This window comes from Microcaecilia unicolor, chromosome 4 (assembly GCF_901765095.1).
Source record: "Microcaecilia unicolor chromosome 4, aMicUni1.1, whole genome shotgun sequence".
NCBI classification, from domain to species: Eukaryota; Metazoa; Chordata; class Amphibia; order Gymnophiona; family Siphonopidae; genus Microcaecilia; species Microcaecilia unicolor.
Genome location: NC_044034.1, coordinates 232,816,165 through 232,839,322, shown reverse-complemented (window position 1 = coordinate 232,839,322; position 23,158 = coordinate 232,816,165). Strand labels below are relative to the sequence as shown.

The 23,158-nt window shown below is 44.3% G+C and overlaps 1 protein-coding gene across 1 annotated transcript in view; it reads right to left on the bottom strand.

Moving 5' to 3' along the window:
• The window catches only part of ARGLU1 (arginine and glutamate rich 1), a 141,153-nt gene that overhangs the window by 73,080 nt on the left and 44,915 nt on the right, over positions 1-23,158 (bottom strand). Inside the window, exons 2-3 of the mRNA XM_030201316.1 lie at positions 10,962-11,187; positions 8,535-8,618 (exon numbers count right to left, since the gene is read on the bottom strand). Coding sequence (XP_030057176.1) covers positions 8,535-8,618; positions 10,962-11,187 — 310 coding nt within the window. The remainder of the gene's footprint in view (positions 1-8,534; positions 8,619-10,961; positions 11,188-23,158) is intronic.

Below are 23,158 nucleotides of genomic sequence, written 5' to 3'. Positions count from 1 at the left end.
TATTGCAATTAGGAAGATAGAAGCAGCACCTAAATGTAGAGAAAGTGTGTAAGGGTGTTTGGAATACTTAATATCCAGGGAATATATTCTGATAGAGAAAGTATGTGAATGACATCTCAGCAACACAGCATGAGAAATGTATGGCAGAGAGGATGAACCGTTAGCTTAGTAGGTGATGGCATATTAGGACCTATGTTAACAACCAGAACCAGCACAGAAGAGAACGTGACCAGCTTATGTCCTACAATATACAGATACAAGCAAACTTGTCTGGTGGTTGGAGAAGCTATGCCTTTGAGAATAAAGCTAAAGTCATGTGAACCAGATGCCTGCCATCTTTATTCCATATTGCTTAGAACCATACTTGTAGTTAAGGCAATTACTGAAGGCTAGAGCCTTCAGAGCGTGTTGTGCATCACACCGCACATGTGCCGAGTGTCTTCCCGTTTGTCGCGCTCCACAGTTCAAAAAACAGTAAAAAAAAAAAAAAAAAAAGAGTAAAAGAGAGAGAGAAAGAAAGAGGAGACAACTCCAAGGGAAAGTGGGCGGGTTTGCGAGAATAATCAGCCTGCTGTCCTCAGAGAATACCTGCTACAGTATAATCCAGCCTGCTTGTCCTTGGAGAAAGCGAAGATACTTCTTTCTCCAAGGACAAGCAGGCTGGATTATACTCACAACTGGGCCATCCCTAGCATCCAGGCTCACCCAAAACTACAAAGGTTGGTCAACAGGGCCTCGCAATGGCGAGGACATAATATAGATTCACCTGAAACTATATACAACTAGCTGAGAGTGCAGCCTGCAACAAAACAGGCCTAGGGGGGTGATGGATTCTAAACCCTAAACAGATTCTGCAGCACCGACTACCCAAACTGTCTGTCGCATCGGGTATCCTGCTCAAGGCAGTAGTGTGATGTGAATGTGTGGACGAAAGACCACACTGCAGCTTTGCAAATCTCTTCGATGGAGGCTGACTTTAAGTGAGACACCAACGCAGCCATGGCTCTAACATTATGGCCCTCTAGACTCAGCCCTGCTTTGGCATAAGCGAAGGATATGCAATCTGCTAGCTAATTTGAGATTGTGCGTTTTCCGATGGCGACTTCTGGATGTATCGGGATGTGTGTGTAAGCTTTAAGTCCAGAGAGTATAGCCAATCGTTTTCCTGAATCATGGGAAGAAGGGTACCCAGGGAAACCATCCTGAACTTTTCTCGAACTAGGAATTTGTTCAGGGACCTTAGGTCTAGGATGGGACACGTTCCCCCCGTTTTCTTTTGCACAAGGAAGTACCTAGAATAGACTCCCAGCCCTTCTTCCCCTGGTAGAACAAATTTGACCCATGGGCCTTTAGAAGGGTGGCGAGTTCCTCTGCAAGTGCCTGCCTGTACTGGGAGCTGTACGAATGAGCCCCCGATGGCCAATTTGGAGGTTTGGATTTCAGACTGAGGGTGTATCCTAACTGGACTACTTGAAGAACCCACCGGTCGGAGGTTATGAGAGGCCACCTTTGGTGAAAAAAAACATCAACCTCCCCCCAATCGGCAATATATCCAGCAGGGAAACTTTTACTGAGGCTACGCTTTCCTGGAGTCAGTCAAAAGCCCGTCCCTTGCTTTTGCTGGGCAGCAGCAGGAGCTTTGGGCGAACACTGTTGACGGGAACAAGCAAGCTGGGTCTGAGCCTGAGAAGGCTGGCAAGACGCAGGAGTGTACCTAAGCCTGGAATAGGAACAGGGACCACACCGCGACCCACCAAAATACCTCCTAGATGAGGAGGTTGTAGCAGAAGGCGCCCAACAGGAGAGAGAAGCCATAGCATCTGTGTGCTTCTTGATCTTTTCTACCAGATCTTCTACCTTCTCTCCGAAAAGGTTATCCCCCGGCAAGAAACATTCGCAATCTTCTGCTGGACCGAATGGTCTAGGTCAGAGACATGCATAAGAGTCTGCACATCACTATACCTTGAGCAGAGATTCTGGATGCTACATCAAAAGTGTCATAAGTGCCCCTGGCCAGGAATTTACGACACGCATTCTGCTGCCTAACCACCTGAAAAAAAGGTTTGGATTGCTCTGGAAGGAGGGCATCGACCAAGGAGGACAGCTGCCACACCGAGTTCTGCAAGTGGATACTCGTGAAGAGCTGATAAGATAGGATACGGGCAGCAAGCATAGCAGCCTGATACATATTCCTCCCAAAAGAATCCAAGGTCCTAGCTTCTCTGCCTGGGGGCGCCAAGGCACAGTCTCTAAAATTCTTGCCTTTCTTCAGAGTCCACCACCATGGAGTTATGGAGTAACTGAGACCTCATCAACCCAGATTCACCTGGATCAGATACTGGGAATCAGTCTTCTTGGGGATTACAGGACCAGAAAGAGAGGACGCCCAGTTTCGCATAAGGACTTCCCAGAGTACCTTATGCAAAGAAGCCGTCAATGCCTCTTTAGGCGGAGAGGTGTAGTCCAGGACCTCGAGCATATCAGCCCTGGGATCATCCTCCATATCTACAGGGAATGGAATGGCTCCAGCCATTTCCCGTACAAAAGATGAACAGGAGAGGCTCTCAGGAGGAGATAGTCTCCTTTCAGGTGGAGGGGAAGGTTCAGAGGGAATCCCAAAGGACTCAGAGGAAAAGTACCTGGGATCTTCCTCTGACTCCCTCCTCAGTATCGGAAAGCACTTCCCTTAGTAACCTCCGAGACTAACTGCCTCAATGGCGATGTCGAGGGGTCGATGTCCGCATGGACTGCGGTGAAGCTTCCTCCACTGATGTCGATGGGGAGTGGACCTGGGTGGCAGCCGATACTGGAGCTGCAAGCGGCACCGATCTTGGGGACCTGAATGCAGGTGGAGGATCAGATGCAGCTGCAGCAGACAGCACGGCAGGCGCCAGCACCCCCGACGCCGAAGCAGACTGGCGCAGCAGTCCTTCCAGAAGCTCTGGAAGCAAGGCCCCTATGCGCTTGTCGAGAGCCACCATCGGAGAAGGCTACGGGGCCGATGAAGCAGTCAGTGGCAGAGTCGCCTGAGGCTCGGGAGCAGGAACTGGACCTGCTGAGAGGCCGACGCATCGGCACCACCTGTATTGAGGGGGAAGTGTCCCCCTGGCGCTAACACTTCTTGGGTACCGAATCCCTCGGCGTCCGTGCATCGAGGGGGAACAATGTCAGTGCTTCTTAGCCTTTGCTCGATGCACCTTACCAAGGTTCCTGGGTGCTGACGAGGACGACGTCGAATCCCCACGTCGCCTCGTGGATGATGGATGATCCCAGGGGGGGGGGGGGGCGGGGGCCTGTACAGCAGGAGGCCTTGAGGTAGGTGGAGACCCACTTGATGCCTCACTGCTCCCAGCGTGCCATGGCCTCTCAGCAACAATGCCTACCTCCACTCCTGATGTCAATGCGTCCCTTGATGTCGATGCTGACCTTGGTTCCGATGCGGACGTCGAAGGACCAGACCGAGCCCCAAAAAGCTTTTCCCTCTGGGCTTCTCAAGCCAGTTGAGTCCTCTTTTTCATATGAAGACAGAGGGCACAACGAGCTGGACTATGGTCGGGCCCCAAGGCACTGGATACACCACGAGTCAGTATCTGTGCCTGAGATGGTCCGGTTGCACTGAGTACAACGTTTGAAGCTGCTGGGTTGTCTTCGATGACATGGAAGGGAAGACAGCACCAGCTAAATCAAAAGGCTCGATTGTGTCATGAAAAGAAGGACACAAAATAAGGGAGGACCCAGCCGAGCAGCCTAAAACTGGCCGCACTGAAACTTTACTGTGGAAATAAAATTCTAAGAAAATAAGGAAAATTTATTATAATATATATATATAAAAATGTAAATGTTCGTTTGTTCAAAATCTTAAATCTCCGAAATTTCTTCACCGATTGCTTTGAAATTACGCACATGTTTTTATATACCTACTATTATATAGATGTCACAGCTGTCGTACTCGCGGAGCAGAAGCAGTGCGACGAGTAATTGCAAATCAAACTGAGGAAGAACGGCCATCAGCGAACGAGCGAAACACACAAAGAATGGCTCAAATACGTGCTGAAGAAGCAGCAGAGTGACGTGCAGCCAGACTTGACGATGCACGGTTGTGAGCACGGCGATCGCGTTCTGCAGCTTCAGATCTGCTTCGTTCTCAACAGAATCAACACGACGGCTGAGAGTGGCTTAAATCTCTGAAAGTTCTTCACCGATTGCTTTGAAATTTCGACACAACGTTGCATTCAAATACGTGCATGTTTTTATATACCTACAATTGCAAATCAAACTGAGGAAGAACGGGTATCAGTGAACGAGCGAAACAGACAAAGAATGGCTCAAATACGTGCCGAGGAAACAGCACAGCGAAAAACATCGCTCTAGGCTCTTGATCGATCATTGCAAGATTTGCGTGGAAACAGACCATTTGGGAACACATTAATATTGCTCGCAGGAGATTTCAGGCAAACATTACCTGTAGTTCCTCGATCGACACCAGCGGACGAAATAAATGCTTGCCTAAAATACTCTACTTTGTGTCAACACGTAAAGACGTTAAACAACTACAAATATGCGTGTCCAGCTGCAAAACGATCAATCAGCTCAGATATTCTCACATCAATTGCTGAAAATTGGGAACGGAAAGGTGCCGGTTGATCTGACCTCAAGACGAATTTCATTGCCTCATAACTTCTGCAATTTAGTGACTGAGGTCACTAGCCACTCACATACAAGTCCGTCGACACTGTTCTGGAAGCAGATGAAGCGCTTAATTATCCAACAGACTTTTTCAATTCACTCGATCTGCCAGGGATGCCACCGCACGTACTGCAACTGAAAATCGGCGTGCCAATTATCATGTTGCGAAATATCAACCAGCCAAAGCTTTGCAACCGCACACGGCTTGCAGTAAAAAAATTAATGAGCAATGTCGTACAAGCAACAATCTTGACAGGACCTTTCAAAGGTGAACATGTCCTCATTCCTCGCATTCCTATGATTCCAACAGATATGCCATTTCAATTTAACAGATTGCAATTCCCAATTCGATTGGTGTTTGCAATCACCATCAACAAAGCTCAGGGCCAATCTTTAGAATTCACCCGTTTACATCTACACACGGATTGCTTCTCATATGGACAATTATATGTTGCATGTTCTACAGTCAGCAAACCAGACAATCTCTATCTCTGCACACACAATGGAACAACAAAAAATATTGTATACCCACAAGCATTGTGAAATTAAACATATTAGAAATGTGTGCTTCCTTTTTTCTTTCTTTTCCATTTAACCAGACTGAGCCACAGCAACGAATGGCCGGGTAGAGCTAGTATATATATTTTTTTGTTTGTTTGTTTGTTTGTTTTTAAACAAAGGGAAACAAAAAAGACTTGAAAAAAGTTAAAAAAAACAAACAAACAAACAAACAAACTCGAAGGCTCTTTCCCGGGAAAGAGAGGAACCACAGAAACGGACTGTTCCTCGCACAGAAGAAAAAGAACTGAGTGCGGCGGGCAGGAAGACACTAAGCACATGTGTGGTGCGATGCACGGCGCACTCAGAAGGCTCTAGCAAACTTTTTGCTATGTGAAATGCCGGTTCCCAGTTATCAGCAAAGGCAAAACGCAAGAAAATGAAGGAGTAAAAGCACTTACCCATGTAAGAAGAAACACCACCAACAGAAAGACTATCTTACAAAAAAAAGCAGTAAAAGGGAAGCACCGTTAAGTCTTGATATCCCTCTGTAGAAACTGCTGCCCAGAAAGGGAGTGGGGGAGGAACCTGGCACCACCAGATGTTACACCAGTTGCAATCAATCATCTAGAATATTTAAAAGGAGCTGAAACCATATATAATGAGACCCCCCCCCCTCAACTGATAGCCAGATGTCACTGGATCAGGAGCTGGCTGAGAAGCACCAAGAGGTGGCACAAAGCATCAGCAGTGGGGGGAATAGCCAGCAGTTACCTTTCGCAGCCTGCGGGCTGGCAGTCCCTGCTCTCTTTCACTATTCTTTTTCTGGCTTGGCTGGCTGGCTTCAGATCCAGACTCTTTGCCATCATTCACTTCAACAGCATCATCCACAAGTTCAACCCCTGGTGAGTAGACTGAGCTGCACATAGGGAGGAGGGTGGTAAAGGAATCCTGTGGCTCGGAAACCCCTCCTGTGCACCACTGCAACAGCTTCCTCCTCTTTGGCCTCTTAGTGGCTGCATGCTCCACCCAGTGGCATTTGATAGAGAAGAGATGATCCATGCTCAAGCTCCCTTGGTTCTTTTTTTCTTTCCTTATTTTAATTATTTTTTAGGCAATTTGAGCACAAATACAGCGATGACATTACCAGGGGGTCTGTCGTATATGACAGGTGCTCAGATAAATGAAGGTAAGATAATCGAGAGGGTATTGTATTAGAGACTAAGCAAAATGTGGCATAAAGTTGATAATGTTCTCCTGCCAAAAGGAGCAGAAGCATGAGATCTTGTACTGCAAATACACTTTAAAGCAGATTCCACAACTAAAGAACGATGGGGTAACAGTTTTTTCAAACCCAGTACATTTCTGTATCCTGTATATTGTATCAATTTTCTTTGAAACAACTTGGAACTGTTAGTAGAGTCTCCCAGTTCATGATCACTTGACTGTATGAAGTGGAACAGCGATTCTCTCTCTAAGAGGTGAATCAATCTAGAATCTAGAAAAGCTCTGAACAAGGTTCCTCCTGTCTCTAATTTGAAAGGTACAGCTTGGGCTATCTCACAGACAAAGCCAGGAAAGAATTTACTTGCTGGAGGAGACTTCTCTCATGTGGCGGAGAAGTGTCAGATGGGATGCAATAGAACTCCTCGGCTGAGAGGTCCTGTGGGTCCTAATCTGTCGCTTGAAAGTACTACTCTTGGGTAGTATGTGGAAGACTGTACTTACTAGAGTGTCAACTCTGCGTGAAAAGAGCATCTAGGCAGATGAGTCTCCAAGGCCGGAGGAAAGTTCCACTGCCAATGTGGACACATGGGTCAGTCAGGTTCGTGATTCCCCCCCCCAGACAGTTGACACCGAGCTTCTGTGTGGGACCTCTCCCATGACTGTCTCTCCATTGTATCACCCTGTAAGAGCAGGCATCGGTACTGGCTGAGAAAGCAATGCCCGAGATATAGCCTAGCAATCGAAGGAGATCTCAAGGACCTCAGAGGCTCTCACTGAGAAATAAGTTGTAGAGAAGGAGAGTGGTCACTGCACCATGGATGCTTAAAGTACATCAAGGATGTCATTGCAGGGAGATCGATGGTGATGCTTAAGGTTTTTACACGCTGCAGGTCCCTCGATGCACGCAGCACCGACAAGGAGGACAGAGTCCTTACGTGGTCTTTGCATCGAGTCCGGTGTCGGACATTCCCAATGTTGCATCAATGCAGGTTCTGCATCTAAGGCCAAATCCCCCTGCCACACTCAAAGCAGAATCAAAACGTTTTTCACACTGGACTCTGGGGGCTGTTTTGCATGCATAGACAGATCACACTGTATGTCACAGTACTCCAGACTCAAGCACTGAAAGGGGGTCTGTGCCTGAGATGATCCTATTGCATTGTGTACACTTCTTAAAGCCATGCGGCACCCTCGCTGACACGGAGGGAAAAATGGTAAATGGCATGGAGAGTTCGTGGAGCTCCTTACCTGAAAATGGTAGATTCTCCCTGGCCAAAAGAAGGGCTCAAAAGACTCAAAGGCCAAAAAAAAAAAAAATCAGTAAATTGAACAAAATTTAAAAAGCAAAAAAAAAAAAAACAACCGAGAAAGAATATCCTGAAAAAGAGAAGGCACCAAAAGGAAAATGTTTACATGCTGAGAGATTAGAAACTCAACTCTCTCTGCTCTGCGGAAAATGCTAGACTGCTGGAATTCACTAGAGCAGGAAGACACCCACGCATGCTTGGTGGGGGCACTACATTGAAGTCTTAAAGTGACAGTGCACTACGGCAATGCCCGCACTGGGCTCCAGGGATGACATCACACACATTAAGACTATTAAGCCTGCTCGTCCTTGGAGAAAAGCAGTTAACTTAGCAGAATTTAAAAAGGATATGGTAACAGCAATTAGCATATCTTGGTTTAAAAAAGGTTTGGAGACGTTCCTGGAGGAAAAGTCCATAGTCTGCTATTGAGACAGACGTGGAGAAGCCACTGCTTGCCATGGGATTGGTAGCATTGAATGCTGCTACTATTTGGGCTTCTGCCAGGTACTTGTGACCTGGATTGGCCACTGTTCGAAACAGGATACTGGGCTAGATGGACCATAGGTCTGACCCACAAACAAGACAAACCACAAACTAACCAGATTATTACCTAATCATGTAATTAGCACTACAATGTGGTACATGAAAGCAATGGACAGAACACTCTTAGTAGTGAAATACGAGAAAAGACATATCTAACTGGGGTGTGTGGCACTGAACCAGCACAGACTATGTGACCCTTTTGGTTCTCATCTGCTAACACATTTTATATTTATTATGAAATAAACCCTTCCTTCATATTAAACATTTACATACCAATTTAGCCTGTGCTTCTGCAATTTTTCGGTTATTCTCTTCTAGTATTCGCTCTAGTTCTTCACGTTTTGCACGTTCTTCCTCCTAAAGGGGTGGATACGATAACATGTTAGTGAAAAATAATACCTTATTTCTCTCTTTTATCTATTCTTCCTCAGTTCTTTGAGTACTGGCTTAAGCAGCAGCTGAACAGCTGCTTTTATTTCTCACCAATAGTAAAATGTGTAGTCACAAAAATACATCCTACAGCTAAATTTAACTCATCCCTCCCAGTGCAAACAGCAAATAACTAAACCCTCCCTACTCATTTTCATGAACATTACTGCTAATACTTAATATCACACGAATCAACAAGGACAACTACAAAATCAGAATTTACCAAATTAAAAAATAAATATAAAAAAATAAATAAAGTGAATAATTTGTCTCACCAATTATGTATACCTACGTATCCATTACCTATACTCCTTTAATCAGCATTAAAAGTTGAATATTTACTGTCTTGTCCCGTGTCCTGCAGAGTGTGCTCCTCAGCTGCCATACGCGCCAGCTTCCTCTTTAAAATGATTTGTACTGTTAGCTTGGCAACACCTGCCATCAGCAACTCAACCATTTATAAGAAACATACAAGGAAGGCTGAGCTGAGGAATGCAGATGTTTATGATAAGAAGGAACAAAAATATGCAATTCATCATTCCTAAGGCAAACAATTAATAAGAAAAATACATTTACTGTTAGTGAAAAAATACAAATTGTTATCCATACTCCAGGGAACTAAGGGCTTCTTTTGTGGACAGAATCTTTTACATTTATTCTCCTAATAATAAATGGCAGTTCAATCTGTCTTTAAAGATGTTAAGTGGAATACAAGGATCCAGAGATGGGGTTTAGTAATTCTGATCTCATATACTGAGTTTCACGTAGGTGTCTAAAACAGGTCATTAACACAGTGGAATGGAATCCTTTACAAAGATGTTTATGGCGGTATTTAACTTTACAGCACACACATCTAATTATTTTACTTGGAAATTTTCAGTCAGCCACATTTGCGTCTGTATGAGAAAATGGTCATATGAAACGAAACAGCCACAAAAAGAAAAATTCTGAGCACAATTAAAAACCAGCTAAGCTAGCACCTTTCACTCCAGGAGTTAAGTTCACTTTAATTATCACGGATTCAGTTCAGCAAAGTACTAAGAATATATTTGCTTATTTAAAAAAACATTTTGAAGGTCATACAAAGAAAAAGTTAACTACAATAGCAAAAGAAACAGTAACAGAATTCGACAATGCATTAGATAAAGGATCTCTAGCAGCAAATGTGGGGAAGTCAGATATCAAGCATGATCTAAGGAACTATATCAGGATGTAAACTAAGCAGACTAGATGGACTGTACTTATGGCTCTTATTTTATTCAAAATTTCCATATTATTCATTAAAAAATATAGCTAACATATACAATGCCTAAAAAAATAGAATACAAAGTTTTCCTTGAGCAATTTGGAGACAGGCAAGTATGTGCATCTTTGAAATCATATAAAGATAATTAACAGGCATCAGAAAGCCATGCTGAACTTGTTAAATTATTGCTGCAAACAATTTAATTATGAACCATAAACAGAGTCAACCTGTTCCTTCAAAAGAACTAGGTGAAAGATGGGTTATTTGACACAGGTTGATACATTTTTGCAGTTAATTCAGTTGAATTAAAGACTAGATTCCTACAAGTTCACTGCAAAACCCTGGAGTGATCAGTACAATCATTAAAACTTCCAGTAGCAAACAACTCTCTTAGAAGAAGACATTTTCAGTTTTTGCTCCAGTTATGGACAAAACAAATCACGTATTTAGCTCAATTTTATTTAAGAAAAAAAAATTACAACTTCAAGCCATTATCACTTCCTAGAGAAAAAGAAAGTTATTGCTGGTTACTGAAAAATATTAAGTCTCCAGAAACGTTTCAACACTCAAGCAACAACAAGACATGCCCATGGTTTAAAGCACGACAAGTTCCCCACTTCTCCATTTGTTTCTGGGCGTGTATACCACATACTTGGCAAAGGTGTACCAGTGAATGGACCACGCTATGTAGCTGACTGAAGGCAATACCCCTTTACAGCCCAAGTGCCCTATGTGAGCAAAGTGTGTATAAGATGTGATTTTCTGAAAGGTGTAAAAAATTCTTCAGCCATGGCAAAAGTTTCACACACTTTCCAAATATATAAGCCAGCTCTACTACTTTCAGGAAAGTATGTTAAAGTGTTGTGAGCATCTAGTAACAAGCTGGAAATTAAGTTTCACAGCAAAAGAGTTTACGTGACAATTAGAATTCAATGTTCCATCTTCCTGAAATAAGCAGGAGGTATAACCCAAAACTGAAAGTTTTGCCATGGACTGTCTCTACTTTCCAAACGACCGAGCGTTACCTCTCTGGCTTTCTGTGCTGCAAGTTCAGCTTGTCGCTGTCGCTCGAGTTCTTCGAGCAACTGCTTTTCCATGATGCGTTTAGCTTCCTCCACCCTGCGAAGAACTTCCCGTTCTATCTCATCTTTTCGTTTCTCAAGTTCTTCCTCCACTCGCTTTGCAACCAGCTCTTCTACTCTCCGTGCTGTCTCTTCCTCAATGAGCTTTTCTTCTATCTCCTGCTGCCGACTAAAGAAGAAAAAAATAAATCACAACTAAAACTAAGAAGGAAAAAAACATCAATGGTCTATTTGTCTATCAGAATGTATAAAACACTCCCAAATAAAGTAAAAACAAAAGTCAAGGTATTCATTATAACATTTTTTTATGTTGTGCAGGTAATTATTTTCCCACTTCATGCATGTGCATTATGTAATATGTAATAATTCCAGTACCAGCTCTAGCCCCTCCCCCCCTCTCCCCGTTCAAGCCCCAGCCAGAGTTCTTCTAATAGGGGAATGAATTGATTTGCACTTTTCTGACCACTGACAAGTCAGTTAACTGCATAAGCTAAAGGCTCAAACTTAAAATGCCTGAAAGCTGCATCTTTACTTTCTGCTGAGAGCTGTAAATTCAAGGTCATACTGATTCAGCAAGGAGTGTGCTCTTCCCCTCCCCTGACAGAAATGGTGCCACTGACTCTAGCTCAGCAAGGACACAAAGAATATGTAAACAGTTTGAAGGCGAAGACGTTTTTGAGGTGGCTAGACAAAATGAAGATAAAGTCCTGGGTCTTGGAAAGATTCCTGTAGCAAGATGGCGACTATAAATCTGAGAAAGAAACCTTGGACTTCTTATTTTTTCATAAACATTTAGATATTGTCTTCTGTATTCCATAACATTCAGATAGTGTTTTTCCATTTTATGTAAACAAAATAAAGACAGAAATTAGCTGAAAAAAAGATAGAAATAGCTGAAATTGCAAGGTTGCATGATTTGGGAGGGAATTTCCATTGTGCAAAAGAGTATATAAGTGGCTGCTGTGTGATATTTAGACAGAGGCTGAGATGATCAACTGAGTGACTTCTTTACCACAGTGGTCTCTCTCCCTCTCATAACAAATTGTTATTTGTTACTGACTGATTGCTTTGTTGTTACCTAATTTGGTAAGCAATAAAGACTTTCCCCTTCGAAGGAACATAGTCTCTGTCTTCTCTGTTTCCTCTGTCCACTGTATCTTGGGGTGGGTGTAAGAAGGCAGAAACCCTATTTGCCCCATAGGTCCAAATGGTATATTTCCTATGGTAAGTAGAAATATATCAGAAAAGGAATTCCCATATATTATAGCCCTTCCCTGAGACTAGATAGTTACATAAGTACATAAGTAATGCCATACTGGGAAAAGACCAAGGGTCCATCGAGCCCAGCATCCTGTCCACGACAGCGGCCAATCCAGGCCAAGGGCACCTGGCAAGCTTCCCAAACGTACAAACATTCTATACATGTTATTCCTGGAATTTTGGAGTTTTCCAAGTCCGTTTAGTAGCGGTTTATGGACTTGTCCTTTAGGAAACCGTCCAACCCCTTTTTAAACTCTGCTAAGCTAACCGCCTTCACCACTTTCTCCGGCAACGAATTCCAGAGTTTAATTACACGTTGGGTGAAGAAAAATTTTCTCCGATTTGTTTTAAATTTACTACACTGTAGTTTCATCGCATGCCCCTAGTCCTAGTATTTTTGGAAAGCGTGAACAGACACTTCACATCCACCTGTTCCACTCCACTCATTATTTATATACCTCTATCATGTCTCCCCTCAGCCGTCTCTTCTCCAAGCTGTATAGCCCTAGCCCTCCTTAGTCTTTCTTCATAGGGAAGTCGTCCATCCCCGCTATCATTTTAGTCGCCCTTCGCTGCACCTTTTCCAATTCTACTATATCTTTCTTGAGATGCGGCGACCAGAATTGAACACAATACTCAAGGTGCGGTCGCACCATGGAGCGATACAACGGCATCTATAACATCCTCACACCTGTTTTCCATAACCTTTCCTAATAATACCCAACATTCTATTCGCTTTCTTAGCCGCAGCAGCACACTGAGCAGAAGGTTTCAGTGTGTTATGGACGACGACACCCAGATCCCTTTCAGAGGGGACCATGGACTCCACTATAAACAATTACCATCTGAAACTATATAAGCAGAAATATACAGGGGAAAGGGGACAAGGGATAGGACTTGATATTCCGCCTTTCTGTGGTTACAAAGTAGTTTACATATTATATACAGGTTTTATTTTATACCTGGGGCAATGGAGGGTTGTGACTTGCGCCGGAGTCACAAGGAGCTGCAGTGAGAACTGAACCCAGTTTGCCATAGTCAGCTGTACTGTTCTGAACAAGTGGGTGTTATCTCCTCCTACCAGTAGATAGAGAAAACTGATTTTTTTTTCCAGTGAACTCAACAATATAACCTGCTGGTGCTCAGTGGAAAACCCCAGTATGCATCTACCAAAGCAGCAAAGGTTCCCTTCTAATGCACACCCGTATCCCATCAACCACTGCAGCTGTTCATAAAGTGAAAAAAATACCACATCAATGGCACTCGCTACCCTACATATGCAAGAATTTCACAGACTTACTTTTTTTTAAATTGTAAGGAAAAGAGCAGAGCACTCCATAAGCCCAGGCCTTAGTCTCCTGAGGGCAAGTGTCAGAACAGTACGGCCAACTAAAAGAAAGGAAGTTATCACATGAACCGATATCCATGTCGCCTCCTACAAAATCTCTTCTGGGGCAACTGCCTGGGCCTCTGCCCGCATCGAGTAATCACAGGTGCCTCCGGGGTTGATTATTCCTACAAATGTTAGGTGGTCTCAACAGTCGCCTTGATCCACCTCACAATTGAGGCCTTGGATGCAACCTGGCCCTTCTGAGGACCATGGAAAAAGAAAGATGATCAGAGAGACAAAAGTCCAGCACTGCTGGATTTCTAGCTTGTGTAGTCTCTGAGCCCTCTTCGACAATGGAGGGCAAACAAACCTCCAGCTCACATGGAATGGTGAATCACCTTGCGAAGAAAGGACAAAATGATGTAAATGGACACTCTCCGAGCTGAGGTAATCACAACAAGAAAAGCCATCTTGAGCACGGTCCTTAATGGAGGCCGAGCGCAAAGGCTCAAAGAAAACGGATTCAGGTCCCATGATGGCAAAGTGTGTCACAGTGGAGGACACAAATGTGCCACCCTCTTCAAACACCAGGACACCTTCCCATGAGCTGCCAGGGAGAGGTCTCTCGCCCTGAAAACTGGAAAGAGCAGTCGCCTAGACCTTGAAGAAGCTGAGCGCCAACTTCTGATCTGGAACCCGCTGTAAGAAATCCAGAATATCGGGGATCTATGCCTTCCAGTGGAACAGCATCCACTCAGTGATCTAAAAGGGATCCGGAACATCCATTTCCACCAGACCCCGACATAGAAGACTGTGCCCCTTCGGTAGTAGGAGCAGTTCAGCCACCAACAGCTGCTCCAGGTCTGTGTACCACAGCCAATGTGGACAATCCAGAACCACCAGGAAAATTAGATGAGAATGCCGAACAATCCTGCATAAGAGCAAGCCTATCAGAGGTCAGGCATACAGAAGCTCCTCCACCAGCCATGGCTAGACCAAAGCATCTATCCCCTGCGAGGCCGCCTCCACCCTATAGCTGAAGAAACACTAAGCCTTGGTATTGGAGCGTGTAGTCCGGTCAAAAACCGGAGGCCCCATCAGTTCAGAATGAGTTGGAATGCAGCTACCACTCCCTTGGATCTAACAATGAACAGCTGAGAAAGTCTGCCAGGGTATTGTTCTTGCCTGCAATATGGACAGCAGAGGGGGCTTGCAGATATCACTTCACCCAACTGAAGACGCTCACTGCTTCCAATGCCACAGCTGGCTCCTGGCCCCACCTTCCTCGATGTAGGCTACCGCCATGACATTGTCTATCATCACTTGGACTGCCTTCCTCCAAATCAGAGGGAGGAACTTCACCAAGGCCAGGAACACCACCAGAGTCTCTAAGCAGTTGATATACCAAGAAGCTTCCTGCAGGTACCAAGTCCCCTACACCACACAACCCAGACAGTGCAACCAAGAAGCTTTCAGCAGGGACCAAGTCCCCTACACCACACAACCCAGACAGTGCAACCCCATCTAAGGAGACTTGCATTGGTGGGCACTATCACCCATCCCAGAGAATCCAACAAAACTCCCGCACGAGGTGAAGGGCTGTCCCACCAGTCCAGACTGGCTCTCTTCCTGGCAGGGAGTGGCAAAGGTGCTTGAAGTCCTGAGAGACCAGGGCCCACCAAGACAGGAGAGCTGACTACAGAGGCCACATGTGTGTTCGTGGACAAGGCACCACCTCTAGTGTCAACGCAATGGAGCTCAAAAGCTGTAAATCTTCCCAAACCTTGGGAGCCAGTAGCTCGCACAGTCTGCACTTCTGGGTCTGTATCTTGGCAGTCAGTCCTCCAGGAGAAAAACCATCCCTGTACTGTGTTAAAGCAGACTCCCAGATATTCCAGGACGTTGGAGAGGAGCAGGTGACTCAACAAGATTCACCATCCAGTCCAGAACCTTCAGGAGGGTAATGACATGAGGGGTGGCCAACCTGACCTCCACCTCCAAATCTGCTTGTATCGGTTAACTGTCCAGGTAGGATGAACCCCTGATGCCACAGATGCATCACCACCACCAATTTGGAAAAGGTGCAGGGAGTCGTGACTAGCCCAAAGCGAAGGGCCTGAAACTGAAACTGGCACCCCGACACAAACACAGGAACCGCTTGTGATGATCCACTATGGGAACGTACAGATAAGCCTCTGTGAGGTCCAAGGAGGTCAAGAACTCGTCCGGGCAAACTGAGACAATCACTGACTTCAATCTGAAAGTGCTGCAAGCAGAGGTAAGCATTCACCCCTTTGAGATCCATGACAAAAAGGAACCTCCCTTCTTTACAACTACAAAATAAATGTCCCAGGCCCTAATCCACCACTCCCAGCTCAAGAAGATGCTGTAGAGTGAGAGCAACAGCCTGTCACTTTAGCTCTGAGCCAAAAGGAAGGCATTGGGAATGGAGCGGGTGAGCTCCATGAATTAACCCTTTGACTACCTCCAGAGCTCACTGACCAGAGGTGATGTGGGCCCACTCATGGCAGAAGAGGTTCCAAGGTGAACCCCAGCTTAAACTGTTGCTTTCATGAGCTTCTCTTGAGCTCTCAGACAGCTGAACCCCCTTGCACAGGAACGGCGGTTTTCTTTGGGTACATCCCGTACCTTTCAACCTCCTCAGGGTCGAAAGTATGCAGGCAGTCCAGAGACCTGGCACTCCCTATCCGGGAACTCCCACTCCACTATCATCATGCACAAGAGGACCTATTGGAGCGGGAAATGCTTCGGGGGCCTTGCCAATCCAACAGAGTTGTCCCTTTCAGAGGGGTCAGAAACAGGAGCTCTGGGGAGACCAAGGGACTCTGAAATCACATCAATAAGATGACAGAGCTCCTCATCAAAAAAGGTGCAACACACAGAACCGCTCTTTCTTCCCCCTCTTGGAGGATCCTACTTAGAATCCGAATCCAAGGTGGAGTGGGGGTCCAAAAAGACCCTCCATATGCTCCACCAGAGAAGCTACAAGGCCCCCCCTTTGGTGCTTGGCCCCTCCAGGCCTCTAGGGGCCCCACTACTGTTCAAGGGACCAACCTCCACCTGCAAAAGCCTGCTTGACCATCCAGGTTAAGCTCTGGAGCCAAAAGGACCCAGAGGTGCCATCGGGCCTGCCCCCTCACAGACCCAAAATGGGTAAGAAAGAAACCCACCCAACCCCCAATGAAGGCTGTGAGCTCTCCTACTGCATAAAGACTGCAGCAGAAGAGAAAGGGGCATGTTCAAACATAGGTGCCGTTTCCACTGAAGACATAAAACTACCCAGATTATTCTTCTCAATGTGCATCACTTTGCATTTGTCCGTATTAAATTTTATCTGCTATTTGGATGTCCAGTCTTCCAATTTACTAAGGTCTCCCTAAAAGTTTTCACAGAACCCATATGTTATAACAACTTTGAATAGTTTTGTTTCAACTGCAAATGTAATCACTTCACTTGTCACTCCAATTTCCAGATCATATATAACTATTTTAAATAGCAGAGGTCCCAGAATAGATCCCTGTGGCACTCCACTATTCACCCTCCTCCATTGAGAAAAATGGCCATTTAACCCTAACCAATTCCTAATCCACAAAAGGATATTGCCTCCTATCCTATGACTTTTTAATTTTCTCAGGAGTCTCTTATGAGGTACTCTGTCAAAAGCTCTCTGAAAAACTAGATACACTACATCAACCGGCTCACCTTTATCCACACCTTCAAAGAAATAAAGCAAACTGGTGAGGAAAGGCTTCCCTCGGCTGAACCCATGCTGATTCTGTCCCATTAAATCATGTTTGTCTATGTGTTCTGTAATTTTATTCTTTATAATAGCTTCCACTATTTTGCCCGGCACCGATGTCAGGCTTTACCAGTTTACAATTTCCTGGATTATCCATGAAAACGCCGGCGTTATGGTGGTCACCCTCCAATCTTCAGGTACTACAGATGATTTTAACAACAGGTTACAGATCACTGACGGACCAACGATTTCATATTTGAGTTCTTTCAGTACCCTAGGATGCAAGCTATCTGGTCCAAGTGATTTACTACTCTGGTTGATATGGCTCAGTATATCTTCTAGGTTCACAGAAATTTCTTTCAGTTCCTCCGCATCGCCACCCTTGAAAATCATTTCTGGTACAGGTAGATCTTTCATAGAAACTGAAGCAGAAAATTAATTCAGTCTCTCCGCTATGGTCTTGTCCTCCCTAGATGCCCATTTTACAACATTGATAACCTAACACAGAATTTCTGCTTCTGATATACCTGAAAAAGTTATTACTATGAGTTTTTGTCTCTGTGGCAAATTTCTCTTCATGTTCTCCTTTGGTCTTATCAATGCTTTGCACCCAATTAAAGAAACCTTGGTGGATTACTAGTTGTACGCGAAGCCCCTAATCAATCTTAGGTCCTTTTTCAACTACTAAGTTATCTTCCCTTGGACCATCTCAGCCAGGTGTAATTACCCTTACACCAGATGATTTTGCTTTAAACTTAATTCTACTTACAAGCTCCTCCACACTGCTTTATGATTACAAAAAGCCTTTCCAAGTGAGCCATCCCAGCATCCTGGAAAACTAGCATATTACATCCAGTTTTTAAGAAATACTTGAAGAAATCCTCGCTTAACAAACATGACCCCATCAGTTATTGTCCAATATTTCACATACCGTTTCGCCTAAAGCTTACAGAGAAAATAGCATTTTACCGATTTTCAGATCACATTGAGGTCTCCAATGTTTTTGCACCCTATGCAACCTGGTTTTGGATCTGGTCACTCAACTGAAATCATAAGTACCTCACTTTTAAATGACATCCACTCCACATTTGATAGAGGCTCACGTTCTTTTAATTTCATTGGATTTAACTACAGCCTTTGACTTAGTAGATAACTCTCTCACTCATCTGGCTTCCTTGGGTCTTTCTGGAACTGTTCATTCTTGGTTCACTTCTTTTCTATATAATAGACAATTTGTAGTAGACTTCCCAGGGTACTTCTTCCCGCGTCCAGCACTGTGGTGTTCCTCAGGGCTCTCCCCACTTTCTCTTTAATATTTTTCTGTCCCCTTTGGGCCTTATGATCCAAAACCTGGTTTTTAAAAAAATATATTTATGCAGATGATATCCTATTACTCTCTGTCCAAAATACCACCGCACCTAATCTCTGCTTTGCAGAGATGTCATTATTCCATTTATCACTGGCTATCTAAACCATTTGATACTCAACCAATCCAAAACTGTAGCATTTTGGGCAACTAGATCAACATTCACCCCATCACTTAGTCCTCTGATTCGAGGTTCCCCTATTCAAATGGTGGATTCTCTGAAATGTTTGGGTATCTTTATTGACTCAACTGTCCTTCATCCCCCAAATTTCATTGGTTGTACACTCCTGTTTTTGTTCTCTTCACTCTATTGTATTCATCCATTTCTGAATGAAGATGCATGTGGTATTCTCTTCACGAGCTAGTTTATAAGCAAACTCGATTATTGCAACATTGTCTATACCAGTCTACCTTCTACCCTCACCAAGAAACTGCAGTCAATTCAAAACACTGCTCTATGCATCCTTTCTGGTGTATAACTTGTCTGGAATGTTTTTACGTTTGGGGAGCGTGCCAGGTGCCCTTGACCTGGATTGGCCACTGTCGGTGACAGGATGCTGGGCTAGATGGACCTTTGGTCTTTCCCAGTATGGCACTACTTATGTACTTATGTACTTATGACATTACCCCTTTGCTTAAATCCCATCATTGGCTCCCAATTACCTTTTGAATACAATATAACATTTTAATATTAACTCAAAGTTCTTTCTTCCAATGCCCCTGCAGGGGCAGCCCAAGACAATCTGCCATCTGAGGCGAGGAATGAGCTGCTGCCACCCCGGCTATTCCTACGCCACTCCCTACCTCGGCCACAGTCTGACATCTCCCCTCTTCCTTCCCCAGTCCCCTTCCCTGAAGTTACCTATTTTCTTGTTTTTCAGAGGGTGGAAGCAATTCTCACAGGCTGCCCTGCCACTGGTCCCAGCCCCTCCTCCCTACTGCAGCCCACGTCTATGAAATAAATTCCTGTTTCCTTGGAGGTGGGCCACAGTAGAGAGAAGGGGCCTGGACCAGCGGCAGGGCAGCCCAAGGGAATTGCTGCTGCTGCTCTTTGAAAAACAAGGGAAGGGAAAGGGAAATGGGACTTGATATACTGCCTTTCTGAGGTTTTTGCAACTACATTCAAAGCAGTTTACATATATTCAGGTACTTATTTTGTACCAGGGGCAATGGAGGGTTAAGTGACTTGCCCAGAGTCACAAGGAGCTGCAGTGGGAATCGAACTCAGTTCCCCAGGATCAAAGTCCACTGCACTAACCACTAGGCTACTCTTCCACTCCTCCTCCAAGAAAAGAAAAGAAAAGGTAAATTCTCTCTGAAATAACTTCCTGTTTCCTTGGAGGCGGACCACAGCAGAGAAAAGGGGTCTGGATCAGCAGCAGGGCAGCCCAAAGGAATTGCTGCTGCTGTAGCCCTTTGAAATACAAGAAAAGGTAAATTTGGGGAAGGAGGTTGAGGAAGGAAGGTCAGGGCAATGTCGCTTCAGAAGAGTGCTGCCTGAGGCACCCCGCCTCAGTTGGCCTAATGGTAAAGCCACAACTGTGCCTCTGCATACCTCATTTCATTATTCTACATAGGCCCACCCGTGTTCGCCAGTCTTCCAAAGCTAATCTGCTTTCCATTCCTGCCTTCACACACACTAGACTTCAACTATACAGACTTCTGCTTTCTTATCTCTCAGTCCTTCACTCTGGAACTCTCTGCCTGTTACTCTACATAATGAACAATCCTATCACCATTTTAAAACTGCCTTTAAAACCCACTTTTTCACTAAGACTTTCCAAAAGACTATTATTCTTACCACTTGGCTGCCTGGCTGGACAGCTTTTGTGCCTACTATTTCTATTAATTTTTTACATTGCTGTTCTATCACTTCATTGTTGGCATTATTTCATTTTTGTTGTGTTTTACTGATTTTGTCTGTAAACCACAGATTTTATGAAAGGCAGTATATTAAAAATAAACTAAACTCAGTGCTTATGTTACTTCTTATTTTCTATATTCGGGTCCTTTTCCATTCTTTGTAAAACGTGGAAATCTAGGCTTCCAAGATGATGTTTTTAAACAACATCCATGCCAGATTTAAAATCCTAACCTTCACAACCTATTCTTTTAGTTTCTTTTTAACCATTTTTCTCATTTTATCATAGTAGCCCTTTTGAAAATTAAATGCTGCTACAGTAATTTCCTCTGTGAATTCACTCTAGATATTAGCCAAAGCTTGATCATGTTATGATCACCGTTTCCCAGCGAACCTAACACCATTACCTCTCGTACAATGCCCTGCATTCCACTAAGGACTAGATCTAAAATAGCTCCCAGCTCTTGTTGGTGATTTAAGGCCTTTATGCAGGGTAAGTGTATTGCGAAGGGTCCTTTCAAATATCAACACAGGCAAGTTGGGAAGGAGAAATTAGGACTTACATAATAATTCTTTCCATTAGTTCATCACATTATTCCAGGACACAGTAACATAGCAACACAGCAAGTGATGGCAGATAAAGACCTGAATGGTCCATCCAGTCTGCTCAACTGTTACATTCATTCTCAATTCAAGATTTAATCAACAATGAGCAGGATATTATATACTTGATCATGGTCTCTCTTTACTGTTTCTGGGAAACAGACCATAGAAATCAGCCTGGCTCTGTCCTTATGTGCCGTCAAAGCCCACTCCAGCCTACATGAATCCATCTTGTCATTTACAGGACACAGACCGTAAAGTCTGCCTGGCACTATCCTCACACTGCAAATTACTGAAGTTTACATCAAAACTCTCTATAGCCCATCTTGAAACGGATTGCTATATGCGGGACAAGCCAGCCCAGTACCAGCATTGGCTGATACAGCCAAGGTTGCCATCTAAGCACCACTTGACATGCAAGCATACATGCAACCCTTTAAGTTTTTTTTTTTTTTTAATACTATACATTTTCTAATTAGCGATCCTAGTGTTCATCCCACACCTTTTTGAATTCCATCATGGGTTTTTTTTTTTCCACTACCTCCCTTGGAGGGCATTTCAGTCATCACCACCCTCTCCGTGAAAAATAATTTTCTGACATTACTCCTAAGTCTACCATCCTGCAACCTCAACTCATGTCCTCTAGTTTTACCATTTTCCCTTCGCTGGAAAATGTTTCTATATTAATACCTTTCAAGTATTTAAATGTCTGTATCATATCTCCCCTGTCCCTCCTCACCACTAGGGTATACATATTCAGGTCTTCCTGTCTCTTGTCATATGCCTTTTGGCACAAGCCCCATATCATTTTTGTTGCCTTACTCTGAATTGCTTCAAGTCCTCTTACATCTTTAAGCAAGATACTGCCTCCAAAACTGAACACAATACTCCAGGTGTGGCCTCGCCAATGACTTGTGCAGGGGCATCAACAACTCCTTTCTTCTGCTAGTTATACAGCCTAGTATTCTTCTGGCTATGACCACCACCTTATCAATCTGTTTCATCGCCATCAGATCCTCAGATACTAATCTCCCCAAGGCCCCTCTCCCAGTTTGTGCATATCAGCCTCTCACCGTCTAACACATATGTCTCCCTTGGATTTCTATTCCCTAAGTGTATCACGCTGCACTTTTTGCACTGAATTTTAATTGCCAAACATTAGCACATTCTTCCGACTTTTGAAGATCTTTTTTCATGTTCTTCACTCCCTCCAGGGTGTCCACTCTGTTACAAATCTTGGTTATCATTCGCAAAAAGGCAAACCTTACTTTCTAACCCTTCAGCAATGTCGATCACAAATATATTGGACAGAATAGGTCCCAACATCAATCCTTGAACTCCACTACTTGCCTTTCCTTCCTCCGAGTGAATTCCTTTAACCACCACCCTCTGGCATCTGTCAACCAGTTCCTAATCCAGTTCACCACTTTGGGTCCCAACTTCAAATTTATTCAAGAGCCTCCTATGAGGAACCGTGTTGAAAGACTTGCTGAAATATAAGTAGATTACATCTAGTGCACGTCCTCGATCCAATTCTCTGGTCACCCAAAGAATTCAGATTCATTTGGCACGATTTACCTTTGGCAAAACCATGTTGTCTCGGATCTTGTAATCTATTCGATTCCAGGAAATTCACAATCCTTTCCTTCAGCATCGCTTCCACTACTTTCCCAATAACCGGTGAGGCTTATCTGCCTGTAGTTTTCAGCTTCTTCTCTGTCACCACTTTTGTGAAGAGTGGCCACATCCGCTCTTCTCCAATCCAAGGAACACAGAATATGATGGCAGATATGGGCCAAATGGCCCATCCATTCTGCCCATCCTCGGCAACTATGATCTCCTGCTCTCCCTAGAGGTCCCACGCATTCTTAAATTTAGACACAGTCCTCGCCCCCACAACCTCCACCGAAGAAGCTATTCACGCATCCACCACCCTTTCTGTGAAAAAGTATTTCCTTAT